This window comes from Ursus maritimus, unplaced genomic scaffold (assembly GCF_017311325.1).
Source record: "Ursus maritimus isolate PB19 unplaced genomic scaffold, ASM1731132v1 scaffold_30, whole genome shotgun sequence".
Taxonomy (NCBI): Eukaryota; Metazoa; Chordata; class Mammalia; order Carnivora; family Ursidae; genus Ursus; species Ursus maritimus.
The window spans coordinates 4098403-4120669 of record NW_024425564.1 but is presented as its reverse complement, the minus strand read 5'-3'; the positions used below and the strand labels follow the sequence as shown (position 1 = coordinate 4120669).

The following is a 22267-nucleotide window of genomic DNA, read 5'->3' as shown; positions in this document are numbered from 1 at the left end:
ACAAGAAGGCATTTTCTAATATTATTACTGAGGTATCATTCTGAGACTAATCATTCAAAGTTAAAAAAAAAAAAGACAAATATTTTATATACCACAATCAAGTGGAATTTATTCCAGGGATGCAAAGACAGTTCAACATCCACATATCAATTAATACACTACACATTAACAAAATAAAAAAAAAAACATATAATCATCTCAACAGATACAGAAAAAGCATTTGACAAAATTAAACATCAATTCATAATAAAAACTCTCAGAAGAGTGGGTAAAAAGAGAATGTACCTCAACATAATAAAGGCCATATATGACAAGCCCACAGCTAACATCATACTCAAAGGTGAAAAACTGAAAGCTATTCCTCCAAAATTAGGAACAAAGATGTCCACTCCCGTCACTTTTATTCAAACAGTACTGGAAGTCCTAGCCAAAGCACCCAGGTAAGAAAAAGAAATAAAAGGCATCCAAGATGGAAAGGAAAAAGTAAAACTTTTACTATTTGCAAATAACATGATCTTATATATAAGAAAACCCTAAAGATTCCACCAAAGTTAGAATTAATAAAGTTGATGAAGTTGCAGGATACAAATCCCACATACAAAAATATCACTTGCATTTCTATACACTAACAATGAACTATCAGAAAAATAAATTAAGAAAAAAAATCCCATTTCTTTCTTATGAAAGAATAAAATACCTAGGAATAAATTTAACCAAGGAGGTGAAAGATATGTACACTGAAAATTGTTAAGACATGCATGAAAGAAACTGAAGACACAAGTAAATGGACAGTTATTCCATGCTCATGGATAGAGAATTAATATTGTTAAAATGTTCCAGAAAGCAGGGGTGCCTGGGTGGCTCAGTCGTTAAGGGTCTGCCTTTGGCTCGGGGCGTGATCCCAGAGTCCTAGGACTGAGCCCCACATCAGGCTCCTCCTCTGGGAGCCTGCTTCTTCCTCTCCCACTCCTCCCGCTTGTGTTCCCTCTCTCGCTGGCTGTCTCTATCAAATAAATAAATAAAATCTTTAAAAAAAAAAAAGTTCCAGAAAGCAATCTACAAATTCAATACAATCCCTACCAATATTCCAAATGACACTTTTCACAAAAATAAAACAACACTCCTAAAATCTGTATGGAACCACAAAAGACCCTGAATACTCAAAGCAATCTTAGGAAGAACAAATCATGCTTCCAATTCCAAACTATATTACCAAGCTATAGTAATCAAAATAGTATGGTATTGGCATCAAAACAGATACACAGATCAATAGGACAGAATAGAGAGCCCAGAAATGAACCCATGCATTTATGGTCAGTTAAATTATGACAAAGGAGACAAAAATCTGTTAACACGGAAAGGATAGTCTCTTCAATAAACGGTACTGGAAAAACTTGAACAGCCTCATGCAAAAGAATGAAACTGCACCACTACCTTACATTAGACACAAAAATCAACTCGAAATGAATTAAAGACTTTAATGTGAGACCCGAAATCAGAAAACTCCTAGAAGAAAACACAGAGGGTGAGGAGGGTAAGCGCCTTAACATCAGTCTTGGCAATGATTTTTTAATCTGACACTAAAGCAAAGGCAACAGGGGCACCTGGCGGGCTCAGTCGGTAGAGCATGCGACTCTTGATCTCAGGGTCATGAGTTCAAGCCCCACACCGGGCACAGAGCTTACTGAATGAATGAACAAACGAACGAACAAATAAATAAATAAATAAAGTGGGACTACATCAAACTACAAAGGCTCCTGCACAGCAAAGGAAACCATCAATAAAATGAAAAAGCAACCTACCAAATGGGAGAAAATATTTGCAAATTGTATGTCTGATAAGGGTAATATTCCAAATATACAAGGAACTCATACAATTCAATAAAAACAAAGAAAACCGATCTGATTTTAAAATGGGCAGAAGAGGGGCGCCTGGGTGGCTCAGTCCGTTGGGCGTCTGCCTTCGGCTCAGATCGTGATCTCAAGGTCCTGGGATCAAGCCCCACAATGGGTTCCCTGCTCAGCAGGGAGTCTGCTTCGCCCTCTCTTTCTGCCCCTGGCCCCCCTGCTTGTGCACGCTCTCTCTCTCTCAAATAAATTTTTAAAATAAAAAAAAAAAAATTGGCAGAAGAACCAAAGAAACATTTTTTCAAAGATGACATACAAATGACCAACAGGTACATGAAAAGATGCTCAACATCATTAATTGTCAGAGAAATGCAAATCAAAAACACAAAGAGATATCATCTCACAACTGTTAAAATGGCTATCATTAAAATGACAACAGATTAAAAAGTGTTGGATGTAGAAAAAACGAAACCTTTGTACACTGCTGCTGAGTATATAAATTGGTCCAGCCACTATGGAAAACATTATGGAGGTTTCTCAAAAGATTAAAAATAGAACTATCATATGATCTAGCAATCTCACTTCTAGGTATATATCCCAAGGAAACAAAATCATATCTCAAAGAGATATCTGCATGCCCATGTTCACTGCAGTATTATTTACAATAGCCAAGGCGTGGGAGCAACCTGAGTGTCCATCAGATGGATGAATGGATAAAGAAAATGTGACACACAAAGGAATATTCAGCCAAAGAAAAGGGAAACCCTGCCACTTGCAAAAACATGGATGAACCTTGAAGGCACTGTGCTTTGTGGAATAAGTCAAAAACAAATACTATATGACCTTGCTTACATGTGGAACCTAAAAAAACCAAGCTCACAGAAACAGAGAACAGATAGGTGGTGGTTGGCAGAGGTGGGTGTGGGAAGGTGACCAAAGTCAAAAGCTACAAACTTTGTTACAAGATAAATAAGTTCTGGGGATAATGTACAGCATGGTGACCATAGTTAACAAAATACTCTACTGTACAGTTATTTGAAAGCTGCTAAGAAAGTAAATATTAAAAGTTCTCAATACCAGAAGGAAAAAAAAAAAAAGATTTGTAACTATGTTACAGTGGAGAAACCAGACAGACCTCACCTTAACCAAACAATCAAGGTTAACATCACCAGTAATAAGATACATCGAGATCACGTACCTTTTGATATGATGCACTGACATGGACACATCACTTCTGTGATATTATCACCAAAAATGCATGACCTCAATCTAATCAGGAGAAACCATGAGGCCCAAATTAAGGAACATTCTACTAAATAATTTACTCTATATTCTGTGAGACTCACTTTTCTTCAGATACTTCAAAACAACATATCAAAAGGCACAGAATCTGTACTGAATAACAGATAAGAAAACCCAGCTATCAATTCTCTAAGGATATTTGGAGATTTGTAAATTTAGGAGATTTGTAAAAAGTGCAAAATACCACCACTCTTTTCACTATATCTCATAATTGCTTCTTATTAATGAGCACTGGGGGAAGAGGGTGGCAAAGGGAGGGTGGTAATTCTTTACATGGTTGGCAGTCGTATTTTTAAAAATGTGTACTTCATGAGACCAGGGAAAGATAAAACAGTAATTACTGTGGTTGCCAATATCACCTTCTCAGGTGATTTAACAATGTCTTTTAACAACAGAGGAACATTTAAGTAAATGCTTTTATCCATTCAATGGGCACATAGCCATTAAAAAGTTAATGCTGAGTTCAGATTAGGGGGAAAAATGTTTATAATATGTGAAAAAACAGCTTATAAAATTGTATTTAAATCAGTCATAATGTTGTAAAAACCAAAAACCATAATGATGAAAGAATTTCCCAGTATGTTTTGGAAGAAATGATTTGGAGGTATTTATCCTCCCGACAATTGTGAACCTATGTCTAAAGCACCACACAGGCACCAGGGAAGGCGAACTATGAGCCGGGGAGACACATCAGAACTCTAGTGGGCTCCAAAGAAGGGATGCTTTCCAAATTCACTACAGTGAGCATGAAATAGCTTTATAATGGAAGGAAGACTAATAAAACTGCCTTCAAAAATAAGTCTCTGGCATTCAAACTCGCCCAAAATATCCATGTTTCTGATAAATTCAGCTTTCTTCCCACAACACACATGTGCTGGCGCTGGGATGCGTGATCAGGGGCAGCCAATGGTGACAATAACAATAGATGCTGCTAAAGTCAGCATAGGTTATACTTCCATAATTGTATCATGGCCTCCCATTCCACCTGCTCTGTTTTGTCCTGTTTTGTTTTCAATGCTGGTGCTGGGAGTCAGCTTTAGAAATGTATTTTTATTCAAATTTCTTCCTTTCCACTTACTTAACTCCTTCTTGTGGATCTGTCAGGAAAAAAACTATGTTCTTTTCTACCTGTGTACGCATTATTTTACCAGAAATAGCATAGTAGACAGATGTGGACACCTTTTTGGTTTCAGTTCCCTTATCTCACTGAAACAGCTGGACAGATTTTGTCTAAGGTTACTTTTAGGTTTACAAATTTCAAGATTCTATAACCTCAGGTCTTACCTCCTTCCATAAAGCCCTTTCAAAGTACACTCACACCGCCCCACTCACTGCATTTAAATCCTTTTTAAAGTTTACTCCATTAAATTCTTTCTTTCCCACTTCCTATGTTTTTGGGTCCCATACCACACCGAAGAAGTCGATCTTTATGCAGCTATGGTAGGCCATTATGATCAGGATCTGATGTGGTTTTTTTAAGGTCTGCATAATCTGTATTAATGTAGTGGCAGCAAACCTCTACTCACCCTTCAACACCCAGATTTACTCCTTTCCTACTATTTCCAACTTTCCGCTTCAGCATTAGTCACCCCGTTCCTTAAGCATTCTGGACAGGGTTCTTTTACAACATTTCTCTCACTGCATTTTAATTATTTGTTGACCACTGGAATTCCTTCAGTGGTTCCTGTCTTAGTAGCACTGGCTAACAATTCTTGGGTACTCAGTATGTACCTGGGAAGGACTTTATCTTCCCTCATTCAAGTTTCATAGAACTTCATATATTAGGTGCCATCAATTCCCACTTTACAGATGAAAAAACTGACTCCTGGTCAATTTCCCATTCCTCTGACATTATATAATGCTCCTGAATCAGTCCCCAACCTTGAAACATTTCCTGTTTCCTTTCCTCTCTCCAGCTCCTACATGCAAAGGGATAGAGAAATACAGAAAATATAAACACTATAAATTCTATCCTCTCTTTTAAAGATGGAATTTAAGTTTCCAGGGTTCTAAAACGGTCTTTCCTGCTTAAAGTTTATCCTCCATGGTGCTCTACACACAGTAGGCCCACAACTGCTTGTGAGGATACAGACCATTTGACCTCTAACCTTACAAAACTATTCTTTTGTTCCCAACCATACTAGTCTGCCAGACTTTTTCTTGCCTCTGAAACTCCTATGACCAGACCACTTTCAATATATACATTTTACTTCTCAGAAAGACTGTGCTTCCTGGAAGGAGTTTTCTCAAATTCACATCAATATAATTCAGGCTCTAGGTTTTTTTCTTTTATCTACCCTCCAATCTCAGATGAAAATGTACTTCTTTCCGCCAAACCTGTCCGAGTCAAACCAAATCCACGCTGGATCGCCTTCTATACCTACCCACTCCCCTCCTTCTTACCTACCTATATCCTATCCTTCCCTAAAGCCCAAGACTGACGACTTTGGTGTTTTGTCTCCAAAATGAAGTCCCTCCAAAGCACGGCCTCAACACTTTTTCTAATTGCTCCACATACTTTAAGTCCTGTCTCTTCCATTTTTCTATCTGCCCCCACATAAGACACATAAGAGCTGCTTGTTCAACTGCACTGAAATGGCTAAAGGAAATTAAATTAACCAATTTGGAAAAGCATTCTTTCCAGAGACCAGGGAACACATCCTCAGTTTTAAAAATCATCACTGCATCTAGAATAGTACTTTATATAAAGTAAGGACTCAATAAATTCTTGTTGACCAAGACAGAACTTGGAGACTATAATGGTATCTTAAGAAGCACCCTACAGTTTTCATAAACTTGCATTATTAAAAAACATTTTGGGAGGCACTAAATGGCTAGCTCAGTCCGTTGGAGCATGGAAATCTTAATCTCAGAGTCGTGAGTTTAAGCCCCATGTTTGGTGCAGAGATTAAAAATTTTTTAAAAACACATTTTTTATCCGGTCCTTGACATCCACAAAGTTTAAAATATTTAAAAACTCACACACTCAAATATTCTTTAGGACAATTGTAAAAAAAGAAACTAAGCATCGAGGGTAGAGAGGATATGATGATGCTTGTAAGCATTTCATAAAAATATCAGCATTCAGGCCAGTGTTAGTTACACTTGTTCTAATTTGACTGGATTATTCTTTGGCCATTTAAAATCAATTTTACAAACTCTAGCAAGAAGAAATTCTTCCCATAAAAAATGGAAAAATGTTAAAGCCTCCACCATGAATAATACGAAAAAGCTCTGGGGGGGGGGGTAAAAAAGAGGCTCAGTCAGTCCAGCATCTGCCTTCAGCTCAGGTCATGATCTCAGGGTCCTGGGATCCAGCCCCAGCTGGGTCCTGCTGCCTAGGGACCCTGCTTCTCCCTCTCCCTCTGCCCTTCCCCTCTACTCACGCTCTTGCTCTCTCTCTCACTGGCTCTCTATCTCAAATAAATAAAATCTTTTGATAAAAAAAGAAAAAGCAATAAAAATTTGGACTCTGCACATATACATTTCTTCTGGTACACTGCATTAGTGAGGTTACTTAAAAACTATCCAGGGGGTGCATTAGACAGTGTTCTTGGGTTGAAAGCAATAGAAACCAAATCTGGCTATCTGTAGCCAAAGGGAATGTACCGAAAGAAATATCAAAGGCTCAGAATATTGGAGTGGCAGGGACGAAAAGGCGAGGCTTAGAAGATGGGCCCACACCATGGCATGCCAAGGATGGCAGCAAACCCCAGATCTAAAACACAAACATCTGGTTAGCAATAGCCACTGCCCTTCTCCAGCTCTCCCCCCAGTCTCCTCAGGACTAGAAGCCCTGAGCTACCAACTAAAGGAGCCTGAGTCCTGCCTCCACACAGGCACACCAGGGAAGGGAGTTAGCACACTGACCCATTCAGTTCTTGGGATGGTAGGGTGGGCCCTTCCTCCTCTCCAAAGGAGGATTTCTCCAAAAAGAGAAGAATGCTCTGAGGAAAGAGGAGCTGACCAGAGACCCTAGAAATAATAAGCACTTATCCTTCTCCTCAAAGACAGGCACCCACTTGCAAAGTCACTCACAGAATGACTCTACATTCTATTCTCTGATTTTCCGCCAGAAAAAAAATCAATCGTTTGGTACATTCTACATCCCTGCACCATGGCCCACAAACTCTTCTCCAGAGGCTCTAATGCGTATGCTACTGCCTTGGCTGCCCTTGGCCTCTTTGCCCAGTCTGACCACAGCAGACCCTACCCCAAGTCCCTTGTTCAAGTCCTCTGCCAAGTCCTCCCCAGACACATACCTTATTAAACCAAAGAATTCATCTCCCCACTAACAAGTACTGTATCCCCACACCCACAGCACTGTATTTATGGTCTAAAAAAAATTTTTAAGTTTTATTATAAAATCAAGCTACAGGGATGATTTTTTTAAAAATTCAAGATGTTAAAATAAAATCAGTTTTATGTATTTAAAATATTTTCTTAGACATGCTATAAAGTATGAGTTTTTAACGGTACGAAGTATTAATATCATGAAATAAAAAGTAAGTTCAATTTTGAAGGATTTTCCTGGTTCCAATGGCAGCTCCAAGGTTCCAAACTGGTAGGGTTCTCTGTTGAGCTTCTCGTTTTCAAGTCCTTGAGGATGAGAAGTGTCTTTATTCCTCTCCCAAACACTGGTTGGGTTGGACCCTCTTAATTTCTCGTTCTCCAAGTACAGATTTGGGACAGAGGGGGGAGGCAGGCTGAGGACAAGAGCTTTCTTTATCCAGAGAAAGGCTTCTCTTTCTCTCCCTCTGTCAGGCTTGGACATTTGCCTAAATGATGGTAGGTGCTCCATAAATGACGATCTGAAGAAAGGAGAAGGAAAGATGGTGGACCGCTTAACAGCGCCATGCTCTTGCGAACAGGGCCCACCATCACCAAGTACTCTGCCCTGTCTGGTACCTCTCCTAACACTAAACTTGTCATAAAAGATGAAACCAGAGAATCACTGAAGTACTCTATTTGAAGACCTTCTACTTCAAATATCACACTGTACTGCAACTGCTGGCTTGTTATCTACCTCCACCGCCAGACTGTAAGCACCGTGAAAGCAGGGGCTGTGTCTGCCTTGTTCACTGGAATGCAGCACAGTACCCACTGCTCAAGAAGCACAAACTGACTTAATTAACAAATGCAAACTAGGGGCGCCTGGGTGGCACAGCGGTTAAGCGTCTGCCTTCGGCTCAGGGCGTGATCCCGGCGTTATGGGATCGAGCCCCACATCAGGCTCCTCCGCTATGAGCCTGCTTCTTCCTCTCCCACTCCCCCTGCTTGTGTTCCCTCTCTCGCTGGCTGTCTCTATCTCTGTCAAATAAAATAAATAAAATCTTTAAAAAAAAAAAAAAAAAAAAAACAAATGCAAACTGGATTTGCTCACAAATTCCCATAAACTTCTTCCCACTACAATTCACTACAAGCCCAGGTTGCAATGAAGTTAGAAATTGACTTTTTCTTAGCTTTATATTTACGAAGCTGACACCAAATGTTAACTTGTGCCAGGCACTGGACTAAGCGTTCCATATATTAAGTGATTTCACTTAGTCCTCCAATGAAACAATAAAATAGGGTGGTATTATTATTGTTACAAGAGAAAATGAGGCGAAGAGATGTAAAGTAACATGCTCAAGATCACCGGACTAGTGATTCTAAGAACCGGGGCTCCAACCCAGGTGTGTCTGACTCCGGGGCCTAAGCTCTTAAACACTACAGCCATCGAAACTCAAACGCCAGTCTATGGGGCCTGGGCAGGGGACACAAGTGCGTGAAATCAGAATCTTCTGACACTGACTAGTCATGTGTCTAAAGGAAAGAGGTAGGTATACTTTCACCTCCACAAAGAAATATGCACTCTCCCTATTCTTCTTGAAATTTACAAGGATACAAGAAATATTTGACCTTCCTCTTACCTCTTCCTTCAGAAGGCAGTAACACCTCAGCCACCACAATAAACGTTAGGTGTCACTGGGCCTCGATATCAAGGGGACCCCAGGGAGTGGTAAGGACTGTGGCCCGCTGAAGAGAGGTGGGTATTCCAAAGGGTGGCCACCACACAGCTCTGGCCACAATCATCACATAGGAAAGCTGGCCCAGATCTTCTGATTTTTCAAGAGAAACCAAAAGACCAGATTCCTTATTTGAAAATTTTCAAATTAAAATGTTGGTAACTAATTTTTAAAACGTGTTTAATCATCTTGCATCCCAAACACAGCCAAGAGCCATTAGCATGTAGTCCTCATGACACTTCAGGACAAACAGGGTTCCAAAGGCTTCTGACCTTCCATGAGGTCACCTACCTGGCCCAATGTCCCCCACCTGGAATCTTCTCCTTCAGCTACCCAAATCTAACCAAGGCATCTAGGTGTGGCCCTACAAACGCCGTAAAACTGTCCCTGACACTCCAGCTCATCTTCACAAACTCCTCCAAATTCCCATAAAGACTCCTCTCCGCTTCTTTAATTAACTTACGTCATCCTACACTGCATCCTGCCAACGGCTCACAGCTCCTCAGGAGCTCACATTCGAATATTCTACACATCTTACCTCCTCAGTTTGGAGTGTTCTTTATAGATACAACAACTATTTTTGTAATTTAAAAAAAAAATTCCTTTTTGGAAAAAAAAAAATCACTCATGGTCTCTGGCAGGATGACCCCAAGCTATGTCCTTATTAAATAGTTACTGAATCTTTGAAAATACCATAGAAATGTAATTATTACACACAGAAACTCTCTGGATTATTTTTCTAATTCATTTTACCAATAAAATCTACACGTTTCATCCTATTATTATTAAAGGCAGTCTACCCAAACTGCAAAACCTCCCGGGAAAACAATCAGCGCTCCAGTGAGAGGTGTAAAAAGGCCCCGAGTCAGGGCTCAGCACAGTTAGCAAGTGATGACTGTACAGAAGTCTAACAATCAAGTCATTTCTGCAAAGAGGAAGAAAACGAAACATCAAATAACTAAAGTTCCAGTTATTCAAAATATATTAATTCAAGCTACTCGCATACACAAAATGTTCAATAAAAGTACATATCTTCTCTTAAAGAAGTTTAGTAAGATTCTTGAATATTCAAAGAAAAATCACTATCCTTCCACCATTTTTTTTTTTTTTTTTTTAGTAATCTCTATACCCCTACACCCAATGGGGGGGTTCAAACTCACAACCCCAAGATCAAGAGTCACATGCTCTACTAACTGAGCCAGCCAGGTGCCCTTCTAGGCAGTTCTTTACCGTTTTATGAACAAAGAGATCAACTACGTATACATGAAGAAAGTCTATTTAAGGGATCATTTCTTTCTTATGTTTATAATAGTCTTGTCTTCTCTTTAAGTTTGTTTCTACTTGCTTTAGACTTAAGTTTTTAATGTCTTTGTAATAATTTTCTTTACATGGAGTAGAAATTCACTCCCTGTATCTCCTTTTGGAAATGCTCACAAAATACACAGATGTAGGATAATGTTCTATGACAATCAAATTATCAACTTGACATCTCGAAAAAGAGCCAAGAAAACTACATCAAAAACTAAGGATGTACTATATGTTGGCTAACTGAACATAATAATAAAAAAATAAAAATAAAAAGTAAAAAAACTCAAATACATATTAAAAGGGTCAATGTTGGAGAAAAAAAAGAAAAAGAAAAAGATTTAAAAAGTGTCCTACACTAAGACTTTTTAAAGTCTATGTGGATAAAGCACACAGAAGGCACGGCCTTACCTGCCTGGGCTACATAACCAGATCCGCGCCCAGTCCGCTTCTGGTTAACTGCGCTAAGAAAGCAGCAGCAGCAGCACACACAATATAAATGATAAAATGTCAAAAATAGAAAACAAAAACAAAAACAAAAACCACTCATGTTTGCTTTGCAAATACTTTTGATGCTCACGTTTGAATATGGCTGTATTATTCTAGTAATTCTTTTCTAGTTCATAAATAAGGAGGTTGTACTGTGATGATCTTCTTCAGTCAAGTTTCCCATACCTAGCTCTGGGTTGGCATTTTGGGGCACCGGCTTGGGGGGCTAGAAAAGAAGGTTAAGACAGTCTGTGAGAAGAAAAACTCTCCGTTTTCTTCCTTCTTGAAAAGGGAAAACTTAGTTCTTCTCTACTGTGTTTCTTTCCTGAGAGTCCCCACTACTCACAAAGCACACTTCACTTCTGATACTTCCGGTCATGGAACATGTGGTGTTCCCTGACACCAAGAAGGTCTCTGCAACACCAGCTGGGTGTCCTACAAGTAACTCCATTCTGGCACTATCTCTGGGTGGCATCCCTCTACCCAGAGATAGCGTCAGCTCCCACAGATTAAGAGCTCAGTCCCACAAGTCCACCACCACCCTTTCAGATGCCAGTCGCAAGCCCCCATTATCATCCAACAGCCCCCCTCCGTGGGTTAAATTAATTTGCCAGAGTGGCTCAAAGAACTTAGACAGACACTTCATATGTTTACCAGTTTATTAAAGAATATGGTAAAGGGTACAGATGAACAGCCAGATGAAGAGATGCACAGGGCAAGGAGCTTCTGGCCCCATGGAGGCGGGATGTGTCACCCTCCTAGTGTGCACGTGTTCACCAGCCTGCAAATTCTCTGAACCCTGTACTACTGGGATTTTTATGGTGGCTTCATCACCTATGCATGATGGATCATTAACTCCACTTTCAGCCCTTCTCCCTTCTCAAGGCAAAAGGGGGCAGGGCTGAAAATTCCAAGCTTCTAATCATGGCTTGGTCTTTCTAGTGACTGGCCTTCATCCAGGACCCATCCAGGAACCCACCCAGAGTTGCCTCATTAGAGCAAAAGACACTCCTATCACCCAGGAAATTACAAGTTTCAGGAGCCCTGGTTCAGGATTAGAGGACAAAGACCAATATTAGGACACGAGATGTTCTTATCACTTAGGACATCACAATAATATTGGGAGCTCTGTGCTAGGAAATAGGGACAGAGACCAACACATGCCTTCTGTTATCTCAGAGTTCCTCAGGAAGAGCTGAAAAGCCACAATTCCACTCAGAATTCTACCTTCTTGCCATTCCACAGCTGGGGACAAAAGCATATGGCTAAAGCGAACAGCTTCCTACCAGTACTAGGAAGGTACTTTGGCTTAAAAGGTCAACTCTGAGTAGTCTAAACAGTAAGAGTTCAGAAATCAGCAAGCCCAGTCTGACCCAGACAACTGCTAAGCTGCTTTTCAGGGGCCTGAAAGCAAGTTAGATAAGCAGCTTCCACATCACAGCACTTTCCTGCTATACACAGCCCACTGCCAACACTGATTCTATGCACGCAAGCACACACGCACGCACACACGCCCCTATATTCCCAGCAGTTCCCCATCCTAAAAGGATCCCTGGCACTTAAGGTAACCAAACCTCAATAAAACTAGTAAATGCTGAAAACCACAGGCACTCAAGTGGCCTGGGTTCAAACACATTTCCAGGAAAAATTAGCAAACCTCTATTTTATTAAACAAAAATACCCCCCAATCTTTCATTTGCAATACACCGCCGTATTACCTTTTATAAGCTAACTACCTGACTCGTTCCATATCCTTTGTGCCTTTTGAATTTTGTACTGTGTGCATATATTACCTATTCAAAGTAGCCCTTCTGACTAAATTACCCTAAGAAAGTGTAAAGAAACTTTAGGGTCTTTCCTTGGGTCCTTTCAGACTTATCTCTTAAAAAGATTACAGAGCAGTACTTTCATCTCCATTTGTACATTTCTTAAGCACAACTTTTTCTAATCAACTGTCACCATCATGTCTACACCTCACATACAAGGGAAAGATGGTTTCATGGGATGTTACTGGTTTGTTTGCTGGGTTACTGTAAGTGACGGTGACAGGACAGAGTAAAGGAAAACCAGGAAAGCTGGAAAAGTAACAAAGCCCCACAGGAAATGGTGCCCTCCCACCTCTACAACATCTCCCACCACTCTCCTCCCCTTGGCCTTCAGCCAACCTGGCCAGCTTCCTGCTTTTCCCCATTGACAAATGCATTCCCACTCGGGGCCTCTGTAATTGCTCTTCCCTCTGCCTCGCCGTTCAGAGACTACCGAACCCCAATTTGCCAACACCCCTACCACCACTCAGTCCCATCACACATTCGTTTCCTGCCCAGCACCACCACTGCCTAAAATCATCAAGTTCACTAGTATTTTTGCTCATTTACTGTCTCCCTGCATCTGTTATCAGAAGCTTCGCAAGAGCAAGAGCTTCCATTCTGCCTTGTTCACCACTGCATTCCAAGAACAATGTCTGGCCCGGAAGCAGGTACTCGATTAAAGTTTCTACAATGAGTGAGTAAATGAGTGAATGACTATAAGAATGAACATTTTGCAGGGTGCCTGGGTGGCTCAATCAATTAAGCGTCTGACTCAGGTCATGATCTCAGGGTCGTGGGATTCCTCTGCCACTGCCACCCAATTGCACTCACGTTCTCTCTCTCTCTAAATAAAATCTTAAAAAAAAAAAAAAGAACGAACATTTTTCCCTACTCAAAGGCTTAGTAAGCTAGGCAGCAAGGGTTCCAAGAAGGCTGGGAAAAAGACTGTGGACATTCTTGAGCAGCTTCCATGTCACTTTAGGACAGAAATTCCCAAACTAGATCAAGGAAGTCTACTTGGGTATTGAGAGGATTATATTCAGCAAGTTGACTTTGCATATATTTTATTGTGTATATATTTTATTACTAAATTTTAAAAGTTTGGGGACTTTGTTTCTAAATTCAATTCCTTATTCTTCTTTTTATCCACATATTATCCTCTTTGCCTATGACGGTTCCCTTGTTCTGTTTCATACGTTAGCCACCATAAATCAAATGCTTCAAGACTCAGTACTCACAAGCTTTACATCATGTCTCTTTCACTTTGACCTAGATAAAGACCAAAATGATGATGACAGAAAAATTTTATGACCGTTCCTATCAACCTTCATTTGCAAATTGATTACTACTAACTAAACTTTGGAATCCAGATTTGATATACATTGTTGGCTATGAACCACTACCGAAAAGTCATTAAACAGTATCTACTGTAGTTTGTGGACGTATTTACTTACTTACTAATAAAAGGTTCCAGGCTATCAGCAAAATGAAAATCCTTTTTCCTCAGGTACTACATCACTAGGGTTGGGGATCAGTACATTGTATCAACTACCCGACACAAATCCTGCAAGAGGGCACAGACTCACACGTTCATCATCTGAAAGAAATCCTAAGCGCCCTATCATGGGAAGATCCATTGCGATTCAGAAAAGATTTACAACCAATCACACATACACTCCCACTGGGCTGATAACTCAACATTATCAGACACCCTGTCCCTAAGACACTGGAAACCAGAGCTAGAAGACTTCCTTAAAACATTTTTATCAACACATTATTGGTAGAACTAGCACTGTGCATAAAAGCAGGAACAATGTGTTCATTCATTCCCACGTCAACAAATAGTATTGAGCATATACTATGTTCTAAGCCCCAAAGATACAGGAGTACATAAAACAGACAAAAGTTTCTATCCTCATAAACTAGCTGCACTGTAGTGAGAGGAAACAGAAACAAACAAATGAGTACATAACATGTCTGGTGGTGATATGCGCTGCCTAGAAAGCAGCCCAGGAGACACAGTGACAATGGACTGGCGTTATTTTCTATAGCATGATCACTAAAGACCTGTCTGATGAGGTGAAAACTAAGCCTTAAAAGACCTACAGTAAGGTAGCAAGGCATGCAGATAATATGGGGGAGAAACAGCACAGAGGCCAGTGAGGCTGGAAGAGAGGGATGAGTAAGAGGGAGAGTGGTAAGAGATGAGGTCAGAGCCAAGGCAGGAGACCCAAACATCCAGAGCCTTAGAGGTCACGATTAGGATGTTGGATTCACTGAGACAGAATGCCACTGGAGCAGAGAAGTGACATGATCTGACATTCGTGTTGGAAGAATCACTCCAGCAGCTGTGCTAGACAAGACTAGTGGAACAAGGACAGAAGCAGTTAGGAAGGCCAGTTACGAAGATTTAGCAGTCATCCAGGCAGGAGGCAGTAACGGGTTAGGCTAGAAGAACACAGTAGAGGTTAAAGAGAGAAGGCTAGGCAGGATCTGCTATCAGATTAGATGTGGGTATGAGAGAGGGAGAAGTCAAGGATGGCTCCAAGGTTTCTAACCTGAGCAACTGGTAGCATGGAGATTTCCTTTCCTGAAAGAGGCACAATCATAGGAGAAGCAGGTTTCTGTTGCTGTTTGGTTTTAGGTGGATTGAATCAAGAATTCAGTTTGGGTATTTTAAGTTTGAGATACCTATCAGATATCCAAATGGAAACACTGAGTAGATTGCAGGATATTCGAGTCTTGATTTCAGGAGAGAAATTAGTGCTAAAAATAGACAGTTAAAAGTAATCAGTATAAATATGGTATTTAAAGATGGGACCGGATGAGATCGCCTACTGTATGAGTGTGTGCTGGGGTGAGGGAGTAGTTCAAAGATTGCGTCCTTGCGCACTGCAATGAAAGAATTCAGGAAAATGAGGAGGAATACAATACTAAGAAAGAACAACCAGAAAGAAAGGGAAGAACTAGAAAGATGTCCTAGAAGCAGGGTCAAGAAAGGAATGAAAGGAATGAGGAGGTAACAAGGATTCAGGACTGGCCAGTGGATTTGCTGACTTGTAATCTTGAAGACTGGCTCCAGCAGAGTCATAGAAAAGAGTGCGCGACTGGAATGACTTCAAGGGAAATTGGAAGAGGGAAAGTAGACACGGCGAGTACAGGAAAATGTTTCTATGAAAGGGAAGAGAAAAATGGGATAGTAGCTGGAGGGAACATGCGGCAAGGAAGCATTTCTTTTAAGATGGGAAATACTCTAGCCTGTTCGCCAAGGGAATGATTACGTAAAGAAAAGGCAATGAAGCAGGAAAGACAGTACAAGCGCGGGAGTGAGGCTGCTGGGCAGGCAGGAGCCAATGGACACAGATACACAGCAAGCAGCCAGCTCGACTTTATGAGGGACCACAGATTTATTTACCTGTGTGTTCCCAGGATCTTGTACAAAGACCAGCCCATAATAGGGCTCTCAAAAAATGACTAAACTAATGTATTCTTGAACAAGGGCCCTTCCTTTTTGTACCGGGCTATGAAGAAAAATAGAGATCGCTTCACACAAAGTAGATGTGCAATACCGTTATTCCTGAGAAATGAGAATCACTCAAGAGCAAAAAAAAAAAGGTTAGGGCAAAGAATGGAAAAGAATGGAGACTGCAGTATGATTTCAGACTGAAATTCACGTCTCAGAATGTAGTCAGAAAAGGAGGTAATGGGAGAAATGTCTAACTGACTGACCGGTATTATTAGGTAGGCACAAGGGAAAGCACACACCCCGAGAAGCCTCCAGGAAAGACTGAGAGAAATGAGCTTCAGAAATGTCCAATCAGATGGCTGGATCAATGCACCCACCACGATCTTAGAGCACTGTGATACTGGACAATGACCAAGATATGTTACAAAAAGACTCTCCAACCAGCCTCGGATCTACTGGAAGCTCTTCGCCATGGTTATGGCCTCTGGGATTGCCACCTGTGCTTTTACTCCCCTCTCTAGAGCCCAGGGGAAGGTGTGGTCTGCAGTGACGTCCTTCCATCTGCTCCTCTGGGACATTTTTACTGACAAACACTCAGGCCACCTGAGTCTCTGCCCACTGAGGATCTTCATATCAATCATCTCCCCACCCAAACTTGTGAGCTCAAGGAGCTGAGAAAATGAGAAGCAGCAGTCCCTTGCCAAGAGATGGAAAAGCTCAACAAACCAACCTACGACCCTTATGGACAGTTTTGTCCTTTCTTTTTAAAAATACACAAGGAAATCTGAGACGATCCTATCAGTACTCATTTTTTATCCTGAGTAAAAACAGACCCTTCAGGCACAGCTTTAACTTTCCTAAGCACTAAGCACTGTGACATCATCTGGTATACAGCCTGTGTCCCTGGCCTTTCTAAGAGAGTATTTCACACTGCTAGACATTTCAACCATTTAAGATGCATTACACTCCCCCACTCCACTCTGGGGAGGGTACAAGAGTACAAGCAAGCCCACCTCTAGCATCCTTCACCTCCTGTCATCACAGAGGCCCCAAAAAAGAGGGAAAAGAGAAAATCTCAAATGGAAGTGGTTTCGGAGAGCCAAAGTTGAATAATATGACAAAGGTGAGTGTCCTATTACCCAATCCAGAACAGTAAAATCTTAAGAAACCAGTTTCGGTCTTCTGTATTGTTTATAAGATGTTAACTGGAAGATACGGCAGATTACAAATATAAATGTATATTTATTTTCTAATCCTTGTTTTTAGGTCCAAGATCTTGTCTTGAGTATAGGTCTATTGTTGAACGGCGAGTTGCCTGTCATATACCACACCCATTATGCAGAGCCTATGTTTTCCAGTTCTGGGTTTTTTTGTTTTGTTTTGTTTCTAAAGATTTATTCATTTATTTTAGAGAGAGAAAGCACATGCGCGCACTTGTACAAGCAGGGGGAGGGGCACAGAACAAGGGAGGGGGAGAGACTCCAGCAGACTCCCTGCCGCATACGAAGCCCAATGCGGGGTTCGATCCCACAACCCCGGATCATAACCTGAACCTAAAACAAGAGTCCAACGCTTAACTGACTGAGCCACCCTAGGCGCCCCTTCAGTTCGGGTTTCTATAAAGAAAAACAAAAACCTGAAAACACTCATGAAGTGATCCGTGCAGAGTCCTTCTAGACTTTTAAGACTCCCTCTCACCTTTTGCACTTTGCTTATCCATATAATTGAGCAGTAATTTCTTTTAATGACTTGAAATTACTGAGTCATTCCAAAGCATTTAGAATACTTCTCACAAAACCATTCTTTTTGAACTCAAATTTCACTGGCTTACATCATATTTAATTACACTGCATAATTACAATAACAAGTATGATGAACATAAACAAATACAGGAATAAAGACAACTGATTCTTTGTAAACGCGCGATTGGTTGGGAGGCCTCACGGTTGGGAGATACACGAGGCCCAGCAGCTCGCAGAGAACAACAGTGTACCAAGTTGGTTTCAGTGCAGGTTGGGTAAGAGACTGTCTACTGTATATTAGTAGGTTCAAAGTACTGTAATAAATACGTTAGTTATCATGAACGCCCCAAACTTAAAGGTTTTAATTTATCAAAATGTCAATAACAATTAGAAAAACTTTGAAGTGGGGGGACTTTCCTACTGATTCTTGTTTACTAACAGGAAAAGCAACCCAAGGTCTGAAGTAAAGGAAACAAATTCTCTTCATGCTGTTGGGCCTGTAGTTCTGCCTCTCCCTCTAGGCTTTAAGCCCCCCTACATACCTATTTCCTTTGCAACAGTATCTCAATAAACTTGCTCCATAACCTTGCCCAATATGTTCACACATCCTAACCTGGATCAGTGTTTCAACTATCACTGCTGGCATATAAATAAAATCTTCTGGGGCTGAAAAAACAGAATGTTAAAAGGTCTGATTCCATCTATTATCTGTTAATATTTTCCAACTCTTTCTCTTTACATTGTATGTATGTTTCCTGACACTAGTAAATTAAATTTATTAACCAGGGTCCCTTTATACTTACATTACTATTCATGCTAATAATATTCTGTAAACTATTCTATCTTGATTAAAGCCATTGGTTCCCACTAAAAAATAAAACTGGGTTGAATGTCCTATTGAGTTTGAATTTCACATTCCCACAATGTGTGGCAGCTAATACTTCCAGTTTCTGGCACTTCTATTGAGAACATAAAAGTTCTCCCGGAACTAACAAATTACTTCCCTTCTAACACAATTATGTAATCTGAGAGTTGAACGGCACCCTAGAGATTATTTTGTGGTCCAAAATCCCTCCCAATTAAGGGATCCCATCGAAAAGTACTCGACTTTTTGGCCAGGGAGGGATGTATACCTTTAAATCCCACATTATAGAGTGCTGCACCCATAGTAGGCTCTCAAAGCATACTTGTTTAATTGAACTGAACAAGTCTAAAATGGGTGCATTTCATTAATTTCCTTGTTCTTTCTGGCCTTTAGCTGTAACATCCACTGAATCTGTAATTAAAAATTTGCATGAATCTTCTGCTCATTAACCAAAGTTCAAAAAGAAATTCAGCAGAGGAAACTCCACAATCAGTCAAATGTTTTAATGTTAAGGCTGTTAATGTCAGTACATAATAAAACTAATGGAAAACGGAAAATCAAGTCTTAGTTTGCTTATGATCTATGAAGAGTTTCCAATTTATCCAAAATACTCACATGTTCTCAATTTCTAGTATGATTTTTTTAACAAAGTCTTGCATCATTCATACAACTAAATTATACACCCTTCTACTTATAATTGGGGTACTCACAGACTTAACCACAGTACTGTAGTAAGACATGTTATTATGCTAATTAATTTTCCCTCCAGTTAAAACAGACTGTGATCCCATCTGATTTCCCATAATATGATATGATAATGAAGAGAACAAAGCCTCTGGAGCAGTAAACACCACAAACAATTTTACTTAACTCAAGTATGTATTCCAAAACTACATAATTCACAGCATGGCCCTGCTTAGTACCCCATTACATCTGTTTTGGGGACTTTTACAATATATGATACGACACAAAGTATACGTTTCCAAATTTCCTTTCCTTCTGTTTTGCTGAAACGGAACACACACGCACACACAGTCCCTCAACAGCACAATTACTGCTTTACTAATTTTTTTCAGGCAATAATTTAAAGTCCCACTTCCTCCTAAATATCTCTGGACAGCAACTCTTGGCAATCCATCTGTCTCTTTCATCACAGCTTCTTTTCATAACTAACGGGTCAAGTTCCTCTCCCCCCATTTCAACACGATGCACTGTACTTGCAGCGCTGCCACGATAGCCCACTGCTGAATGCCAGAATATAGCATATTGAATTTCACTGTCCTTCATTGTTTCCAGTTTAACTGCCATTTTACCACCATGCACAGGAGAGAAACGCTTTCCCACAGGCATCTTACGAATTTCCAAAGCAGCTATTCTTTGTGGATTTATAAAAACGTTTGCCTTCTCTAAATTCCCTTTATCACCACAGAAACGGCTTTGGGAAGCTGAGATTTTTTTTAAGTACCCCATGCAAAAAGAAACTGATTCTAAGCATTTCCATTTTGCTAGCAAATTTAATCCTAAAGGCCTTACTATAGGGCAATGTCAGGGCAAAGATCTTAAACATTGCTTTTGGCCTTCCCAATCAAAATGAAATATTTTCAGGTCATAAAGATTATCTTATCAAACGTCCTTTCTTCTCAGCTACACCAGAAGGCTGGCTACCCAGCGCATTGTAAAATAAACAATTGGCTTTGGCGTTTGTACAACGCCCTAAATCTTCCTAACCGCCCCCCCCTTAGACTCAGAGACACACATAATCCCTCGGCAACCCCCAAACCTGCCAGTGAAGTGGTCTATTTCTCTGGCACAAAGGGCCGGCCTGCGCCTCGTGCACTGCGGCCTCTGCACACATGTGCGGGCTGACAAGTGCGGAGCTGCCCTTCCTGGATCCAAAGCTAGAGGCCTGGCCCGAAAACCACACACCCTTCCCCACCCACCACCTTCTCTCCGCGGCCACTCTCCCCTATGACAGGCGACCGGCTCTGAAGCTTCCTCGGCCTGACCCATGCCGTGTGGCCACGCTCGGACCCACTTCCCCTCCGCCCACGGTCCTTTTTCCTTCCCCCTCTTCTTTGGCTCAAGAAATTCCCTCGGAACTTCATTCGGGCCGAGAGGAGCTGCCCTGCCCGGGGCCCCGGCACACCCTCCCCCAGCGGCCGCGCCCCCCGCGCCTCGGCCGGAGGCGGCCGCCGACTCCGGCGACCCCCGGCCCGCCCGACCCGAGCCTCACCTCCTCCTCGCTCTCGCTGCGGAAACACAGGCACGCAGCCCGCTTCTTGTAGCCGTCGCCGTCATAGGTACGAGTCTGGTTCGACTTGAGCTTCATCATCCTCCGGGCCCGGGTGGGGGTGCGGTGCGGGTCGCGGGAGTGGAGGGTGGGGAGCCCGCTCCGGACGGCGGCGCGCGCGCGCGTCCCCGGCTCGGCCAAGGGAAGCAGGGAGGGGGAGCCGCTTCTCTTCTACACGGCTCGGCCGCTGGCCCGCCACGGCTGCCTCATTCCCCCCGGCCCAGGCCCCGCGCCGCCGCCGCCGTCACGGCTGCCGTCGCCGCTGCCGCCACGGCCGCCGCCCCCTCTGCAGCCGCCACCCCCGACGACGACCGCGCCGCCATCTTGGGCGCGCTGCGTCAGCAGCGTAAAGCCGCGCGGGCCTGCGGGACGGCCGCGCGCTCGCAGCGCAGGCCGCGTCCGGGAATCGCACCCTCCCAGTCCGCGCGGCGTAAACGAGCGTCTGGAATGAAAGGGCCGTGCGAATGGAGGCGGCCGCAACGCTGGGAGCGTAGGGGTGGGGAAGGTGGAGCGCGCGGAGGAAGTCGGGGGAGAAAGGGGTGCGGGCTCAGGGTCCCTGGGCTCGACTGAGCGGTGGCCGGAGCGGAGACCTGACTATCTAGCCACGCGGTTCGGCGGAGGGGGAAACGGGGACTTGCCCAAGGTCACGCCGCGATTCCGCGGCCGAAGATGACCCAAGGTCAGGCCGCCCCGCCTTGGCCTTGCCCGTTCATCTGGGTGGGGGTGAAGGGGAACGTCTGGAGGGAAAAGTGGGATGCAGTTAAAATGCTCTGAAGTGTGCAACCTGAGATACCTAGGATTAAGCACTGCGGGGCAACGGGAGTGAGGGGAATGGGGGGGGGGGGCGTTGTGCACATGGCATTAACATCCAGAAGCCCTCCAAGTCTTACTTGCTGGGGCACTAACGGATGTTTATCCTGCAACCCTTGACTGGTGCAAAAAACAAATGCTTCCTGTTAAGGTAAACAGGAGGGCCAGAAAAGGAAGATACATAATACAAATCGTAAGACATCATCGTTTCTGGCAATCAGTGAGGACTATATATTGTGGATGTCAAACAGATTCTCCAGGGGAAAATATATAGCCAGACGCTGTGGAGCAAGGAAAAATGGAATATAACCTTTGAATGTTCTCAGCAGCCCAGG

At 42.3% G+C, this 22267-nt stretch overlaps 1 protein-coding gene across 1 annotated transcript in view; it reads right to left on the bottom strand.

The window, feature by feature from the left end:
• The window catches only part of LOC103665476 (diphosphoinositol polyphosphate phosphohydrolase 1), a 105675-nt gene extending 84304 nt beyond the window's left edge, over positions 1-21371 (bottom strand). Inside the window, exon 1 of the mRNA XM_040644740.1 lies at positions 21066-21371. Within this exon, the coding sequence (XP_040500674.1) occupies positions 21066-21164 (99 nt within the window). The 5' untranslated portion in view covers positions 21165-21371. The remainder of the gene's footprint in view (positions 1-21065) is intronic.
• Between the last annotated feature and the right edge of the window lie 896 nt (positions 21372-22267).